General features: G+C 48.3%; 1 protein-coding gene across 3 annotated transcripts in view; it reads left to right on the top strand.

Annotated features, from left to right (window-relative positions):
* The first annotated feature begins 892 nt into the window (after nucleotides 1-892).
* KCNC1 (potassium voltage-gated channel subfamily C member 1) overlaps nucleotides 893-7859 on the top strand; it is a 131098-nt gene continuing 124131 nt past the window's right edge. For all 3 annotated transcript variants that reach the window (XM_075163082.1, XM_075163083.1, XM_075163084.1), the window contains exon 1: nucleotides 893-2127. In XM_075163082.1, the coding sequence (XP_075019183.1) occupies nucleotides 1558-2127 (570 nt within the window). In that variant the 5' untranslated portion in view covers nucleotides 893-1557. The remainder of the gene's footprint in view (nucleotides 2128-7859) is intronic.

The following is a 7859-nucleotide window of genomic DNA, read 5'->3' as shown; positions in this document are numbered from 1 at the left end:
GCCGCCTTGGCCACCTGAGCACACTGCCGGCTCAGCTTTCCAGGCTCTCTCATAAGCCCGTTCCCTCCTGGCAGCAAATAAAACAAAATACAGAACATGTCTACATACCTCTTCCCTTCCACACAACCATCTCCCTGCTGTTCTTCGAGCTCCTTGCAGGGCAGGAACTGTTCTTTTTGTAGATGTGAAACTTCCCTTGGCATTCTTTGCGAATTAATGAGAATAAAAAAAGAATAAACAACATGAACACAAATTGCAGCTGCCTACCAACCCAGGCTTTAGGGAAGAAAACAAGTGAACAGTAGAAAAATAGAGGAAAAGATAAAGAAATGGAGCAGGTCCGTGGGACCACGTAAAGGCGCGATGCAGTAGGAAATACAAACCCCGGGCACCCCTGCTCACGATGTGAGAAGTTTATGCCTGGGGAGATCTTTGTGTCTTTGCCCTTCAGTGAAGCCATTCCACGAAGGACGAGACCAGCCGTGACTGACTTCAATAGCGCTGGAGAGGTCACTCAGGGCCGAGCGCGGGGCAGCACCGGAACACCCAACGCTTCCCGACGGGGACCCTCAGCGCGACCACCGCGCCGCTGAGAGAGGCCGGTTACTCGGGACGCGAGCGGAGGGTGAGGGCGCTCTTCCCCCAGCCGGGGGCACCGGAGCAGGGAGCCCTGTCCCGGCACCGGGAAGGAAGTACGCGAGGTGGCGGCCGAGGAACCGAGGGGGTCCGGGCGGCGGCGGGAGCGCGGCCGGCGCTAGGACCCGGAGAGCGGCGGCGGGGCGGGAGCAGCGCGCCTGCGCGGCGCTGTCCGGCGAGCGGGCGGGCTGTACCGAGCCGCCCGGCAGCGGCGGCGCCGGCAGCGGGAGGAGCAGCGGCAGCGGCGGCGCCGCGGGTCCCCGCCGCCCGCACCGGCAGCGCGCTCGACCCGGCCGGCCGCAGGGGCGGAGCGGCGCGGCGGGAGGGCGGTGCGCGGCGCTGTCCGTTCAGCACCGGCGGGCGCCTCCCGGGAAGGGCGCGGGCAGAGCTCCGCCGTACCCCCGCGGGGGCTGCACCCGGCGCCGGCGCCCACCCCCGCCTCCTGCCCGGCGCAGCCCCGCGCCCGGAGCACCTGTGGGCAGCGCCGGTGATTTTTCTCCCCCAATCCCCCTCTCCCCCCCCCTTTTTTTTTTCTTTTTTTTTTTTTTCCCTGTGCTTTTGGCCACGTCCAACCAGGGAAGGGCCCTCCCCCTCCGGCACGTCCCTGCGCCCCGGCACCGCAGCGCCCGCGCTCCCGGAGCATGGCCCCCCCTGCCCCTGCCCCTCCGCCGCGGCTGCAGCTACCGCGGCCCCCGAGTGTCTGACTTCAGACGAAGGCGGTGCAGCGCCGGGAGCCACCGGCACCGGCTGCCCCTCGGAGCGGCCCCCGGGGAGCGGAGCCGGCCGGGGCCCTTCGCCCCCACGGGCCTGGATTGGTGCTCGGGTTAGGCACCGACTGCCGCCGAGCAGCCGTCCCCTCACGGGCTTGCTGCCTGCCGTGCTTGCTTGGATGAGTCTGCGACATGCCTAATAAGAGACGAGATGGGCCAGGGCGACGAGAGCGACCGCATTGTGATCAACGTGGGAGGGACTAGGCACCAGACTTACCGCAGCACCCTACGCACCCTGCCCGGCACTCGGCTGGCCTGGATCGCCGAACCCGATGCCCACAGCCACTTCGACTATGACCCCCGCACGGATGAGTTTTTCTTTGACCGGCACCCGGGCGTCTTTGCCCACATCCTGAATTACTACCGCACTGGCAAGCTGCACTGCCCCGCGGACGTGTGCGGGCCCCTGTATGAGGAGGAGCTGGCCTTCTGGGGCATCGATGAGACCGATGTGGAGCCCTGCTGTTGGATGACCTACCGGCAGCACCGCGACGCTGAAGAGGCTCTGGACAGCTTTGGTGGGGCGCCCCTGGATAGCAGTGCCGAGGACGGAGACATAGATGGCACCGGAGACTCTGGTGATGGTGAAGAGGAGCTGGAGATGACAAAACGCCTAGCACTTAGTGACTCCCCGGATGGCAGATCTGGGGGCTTCTGGAGACGGTGGCAGCCCCGCATCTGGGCGCTCTTTGAGGATCCCTACTCCTCCAGATATGCAAGGGTAAGCTATGCAATCAGCACCCTCATCAAAACACTCAAACCTCCCTTCAGTCCCAATTCCTCCCAGCATCATTAGGGTGATCTCCACTGTCAGAGCAGAGCAGCCATCCGTGTGTTATACGGATACAAAAATCACGCGTGGGCCATGGGGACATAACCCACACTCTCAAGCAGGCTCCATGCGTGGGCCACAAGTGGACACCAAGGCAGGAGCTTGTGTACTCATATGTGGGCTTCCAGAGACCCTTATTTTCTAACAGGCTCCTAAAAACCCAGAGCCTGGGGCAGGGCCCCATTCACAGGCCAGGGAGATCTCCAGGTAATTTCCCTCCATGCACAGATTTTTAGTCAGTCATCTCCCCGTAAAGAGAGACACCTTGTCCAGCCCTCTTATGAGCTAACGGCTCTCTCCCCTTTGCTAGATGCAGAAGGGATCACAGGAGCATGCAGTCCCTGTGGGACCAGGGGATTTGGAGAGTTTCTCAGCCTGGACTGGAAAGGGAGCCTGTTCCTTTCTCTTTTCTGATACGTACCATGTTAAATATTTATGATCATGCTTCTCCGAGAATGGGTAATTCAGCTGCTCACTTACCTCCTCACTCTGTCTTTTCCCTTGTGGGAAATGCAAAGTATTAATCAGAGGAGAGGGTTCATTCATGCGGAAGGGACACTGTGTTTGGCAGGTTTCTTGCCTGGCTACTGAAGGACAACTCCTCCCCTCCTGGTGCCTGCGGTTGTTTTGGAAAGGGATGCACACTGGTGCAGTTCACAGTGTAGCTGTGGATAAAGATGGTCTTAGACAGTCATCCGCCTCCTCTGAGTAGGTATTCATACTATTACATAGGAGGATAATTACATTAATTAGGGCCTGATTCTGCTCCTGAAGTCAAAAGTAAAGAAAACAGGAACAGCAGCAGGATTAACCCCCCAGATACCCATATTGATAAGCAGGAAAATAGATGAAGGATAGTGCCTTCACAAAGAAATTGGTTTGGATAGCTTTTACTCCTCTCTTAAATGTATCTTTGTTACAGCATAATTGCTGCCAGCCCTCGGTAGGGATGAGTGGTGCTTTGGTGTGGGAGGATGATCTGTGTTCCTGAGGAGGATCAAAGAAGTGAGATCAGATTAGGGAGCAAATTGGACGGATGGAGAAAAGAGAAGTGGAAATGCAGGGAGCAGGGACAGGGGAGCTGGTCCTGTATGAATGGGTGGTGGAACAGCAGCTGCTGGAGACTTTCGGTCTGAGCAGAGATCTCCAGCAGGGAGCCGCCAGATCTGCAGACTGAATGAATGGAGAAAGCTGGAGCAGAGCCTGGAGTTATATCTTGGTGCATTTCTAAAGATTCTTGTTTGCATACCCTGTGGAGATTTCCTCCCTGAACAAAGAAGTTAATATTTTAAATGAATTCCTTTAAACAGCATGGAGGATAAAGGAACAATAAAATATTTACCACGAGATGAAAGGATGATGCTGTTGAATTGCAGCTTTCAAATCCCTGATTTCTGCCAAGGGAAAATGGAAACGGAGAGGGAAGGCTGGAGGGTATCCTTCAAAAGGCTTAGTTAGCTTCCTTTAATCAAGCCCAATGTTAACAGGCGTTGATTGGAATAGCAGATCTCTCTGGTGCCCAGGAATCTGTTGGTAGAACACATTTCAAGTCAAAGCAGTGTGCTTGTCCAAGATTTTGTGGAATGGTCCAAAAGCCAAATGGGTGATGCTGTCCCAATGAAAAGGATAAAAACAGAGGCTAAAACACCCTTTTGCTTGGAAGCATTATGATATTTTAGGTCGGAGGACAAAATCTATAACCGATATTAAGAGTCTTTGTGATGTACAAGCTGGAATTCTAGGAGGATATAAATTCCATTTTCTAATTCTCTTTGGTATTTTCATTTAGGAACAGGCATTTTATAAAGTGATTTGGATTTGGTATTTTTTTGCAGTGGATGTTATACCATTTATTCACAATTACATGTGCATACCTGGTAGAATTCAACCCATGATTTACCTCTAACTTGTTCTTTCCTTAAAGGATTGTTAAACTAGAGAAATATGAATTCTGGGCAAAGTTGAAGTGTATACTGAATATTTCATGGGTTAAATATGATTCTTTAACTTGTATCTATGGAGACGTAGACCATTGCATTAATATTTTGCATGAAGGAAGATGGCTTTCATCATCAACACATGCACACACTGTCCATTAAGAAGACATTATAGACACTTAACATTTTCTAATAAAAGCCATATGTTATGGTTATGGATGTAAAAAGAGATGGGAGTTTGATTTATGCTCCTGTAACCTAACACAGACATTGCAAAAAGACCTCAAACTTACAATAGCTAATTTACAGTAAAATAATTGATAGCTTCATTAACAAGTGAATGGTATATTAAAGCAATCATTAGTAAAGTAGTCAGGCAACAAATCCACCGTTACCTCACTTTTAATTGTGTACGCTACTTTGAATTACAAATTTCAGTCATGCAAAAATTTAAATTCACATTGCCATTTTGTCAAAAAAATACATCACAAAAATTTGCCATCCTAATTGGATCTGAGACTTGTACTAATGGTGGTTATTATATACATGTTTGGTGTTTACATATGGCACCAAAATGTATGTCAAAATAACATCTTAATATAAGCATCGGTTTACATAACCATTATACTGTTACACTTGGGCAAGTAAAAGGAACAGAGTATATGAATATTAAGATTAAGTGAAAACCTGCATATCTGAGTACAGCAAGATTTCTCTGGACTATATCTGGTACACTAATTCAGTGAATGTTTAGGAACTGACTACAGAAAGCTTAGCATTTACTCAGATCTGGCCATTCTTGGAGCATTTTGATGGACACAGCTTACAAATACAAGTACCTTTGACTGTTTTGCTTCACCGGCACCTAACTCATACTAAATTACATCTGATCTCATTGTAGACGGCCAGGGAAGACTGGAAGAGCATTTGTGTATGTCAGGCAAAATCAGCTAACTCTGCAAATTCTGTCTATTTCTAAACCTACTTTGATAAAGCATAAACTCCCAGTTTGTCTTTAGGTGCAACATAGTCAACAGTTTCTTGTTAAAACAATAGTGGCTGAGTTTAATTAAAGTCTAGTTTTCTAAACACCAATTTCTTAAATAAGGTAGTTCGTTCTAAAAAGATGAAACACTTCAAAAAATTGCATTGTCTTCTAAATCTGTAATAAGAAAAGGTAGCTTGTTTCAAATCACAGATTGCCTTAGACACCTACCTTAATAAGATAAACAGATGTCGTACTTCTCCATAACTTAAAGAATCCACATGTGGATAACAGGCAAAGGCTAGTACCTGGAAGTCTGAACAGAGTAACAGATAAGTGGTGGAAAAAATCAGATTTACAGAGATACTGGGTGCATATGTAGATAGACAGGTAGATTTTCAAAAGCATCCGATCAGGCAGCTAAATATCACCGCATGTCAATGGATATTGTGCACCTAAATTGGTAAGACGTTTCTTTAAAGCTTATCAGAACTGTCTTTTTTGCATCGTCAGGCAACTTTGTAAATTTATTTTTCATAAGTAGATGCAAAGGGGGAAATAGAGTCACACAAAAGCTACACAGATACACTAAAGCAGCATATCCGAGAGTTATGTTGTAATAGAGTTCCTGCCTTCTGCACTCATTAGACTTCGTAGGCCCCTCAGTACACAGATGTGTGAAAAATATTTCCTTAGCATCCTCTCTGCTTTATATTTATGTCTGGTCATGCTGTTCTTACACTAGTGAAGCCCCCACTGACTTCCTGGGAGTTTGGCCTGCAGGTATCTAACGTCTTTGCCCCCTTCCTTCTCCTCCCCCCCCGCAGGATAAGGTTGTGTTTGTGTTAGTTCACAGTCGTTAGGTTAGTCAGCGTTTGAGAACAGGAGCTTTCAGCTGAGATTCTGCGCTAGCGCTCACATTCAAATTGGACAGTCAAGCTTCATCAGTGAACCCTCAGGAAAGTTTTTGTACTCCTTCCAAAAAAGCATTTTTACTGTTTTTAAAATAAAAGCAGGTTGGGGTCCTATGGAAAGTCCTCAACAGCTCGACTTGCCATGCTGGCATATGCTATACAGCTCTGATCTGGAAGAGGAAAGGCTTATGGCAAAACTCTCGCTCACCCTTCCCTCTTGTTCTCCCTTCCCATCCTGCAGAAGGATCTGCTTTCCTCAGTGGGTGATTTTTGAAGGACAAGTTTCCGACACTGAGAAGGAGGCAGGAAAAAGGATAGTGGGGAAGAGATGAGGAAAAAGGTATTCCCCAGGGATTTCTTCCAGCTTTCTTTTGTACATCCAAGAGCATTTCAACCTTGCTGTGTTCATTTAAACTGATTTTTCTCTATATAAACTACATCCCGTAAGCACGAGAAGGCTTACGGGATCCTAGTTCCTGAATAACCATACTGTCTTGAGGCTTAGAGGCTGGGGTGATTTCTGCTCATCCTTTACCCTGGCCCAGTACAGCTAAGCTCAGGAATTGGGGAAACAGGAGTGGGACTAGATACTCATCACCCTTCACAAGGGGAGCTTGTTCTGCAGCCGTCCGACGTGGGACACGCTTCGCAGAGGAGTGCTCCACGGAGAGAGCCTGGGCGCTCCCGCCAAGCACGAGTGGATAGGGAGAGGAAAGAGGAGAGCCACCCCATGCGCCTTCCCCCACCCACAGGCACCCCCCTCCCCAGGGAGACATTTCATCAGAGGGGCCCTGATGGAGCTGCTCTCCCACCTCGGGCCTTTCTGCAAGGTCCCCCCTGCAGAGGCGTATCTAATCCTGCACTGAAGCTGGCTGCAGTAATTCTCACCATATACTTTGACAATTAACGAGACAGCCTAATTTTAACTGCACGCTGCATTACAGCTCTGGAAAAATGAGAGTCTTTCACATTAAATGAAGTTTCCCCTGCACTTGTAGTATAATGGAATTACAGATAGACATCTATTAACTACTATTCTATCATTCATTATTAATATAGTTCCTAAAATCCCATTTTATTCCTATTTTCTCCCATCAAGGGAGATGTTACTGCAAATCCTTATATAACCCATTAGTAGGCAGGGTATAGTCTTCTCTGCATCCTGTCCAAAGAAGCCTTTGCAACGCGAGCTAGAGTGTTCACCGCTCACACCAAGTCCCACGTTCAGTCCCTATCGAGTTAGCCGAGGCGGGAGCAGGCACACTCACAAATAACTCCTGGGAATTGTCCCTCTGACTTCAGAAGTAATACATTTTAAAACCACCACCAAAAAGAAAAAAAAAAGATCATAGCAGCCATGCAGAATCATGACTTCATTGCTTTGAGTTGTTCCGAAACACATAGGAAGATATGATGTCTGCCCAGAACATCTTACAATCTCTTTGAAGTCACAGCCTCACAGGGAGATGAGAGGGATGATGTTATCCACCTGACAAATCTATGGCTGGCTAGTACAGACTTAGCAGTTTCAATTCAAGGAAGGTTTTTTTTAATCCATGTGCCTATTTCCAATTTTATTTCTATTATTCTAAAACCTTAAAAAAGAACAGCATCTGTTGCCATTTTGATTTTTTTTTAAATCTTACTTAATTTTAATGTTTCTAGGTTACAAAATTTACTTGATTTAGCCAAGGCTGTGACTGTATGGATGATACCATCATATGCATAGACATATATATGCCTTCCTATCACTGCCACCTCCTACGATGCAGAGTGGGATTTCCA

The sequence above is a fragment of the Calonectris borealis genome, chromosome 14, assembly GCF_964195595.1.
Source record: "Calonectris borealis chromosome 14, bCalBor7.hap1.2, whole genome shotgun sequence".
Taxonomy (NCBI): Eukaryota; Metazoa; Chordata; class Aves; order Procellariiformes; family Procellariidae; genus Calonectris; species Calonectris borealis.
The sequence above is the reverse complement of the archived record's forward strand: the minus strand, read 5'-3'. Positions and strand labels throughout refer to the sequence as shown.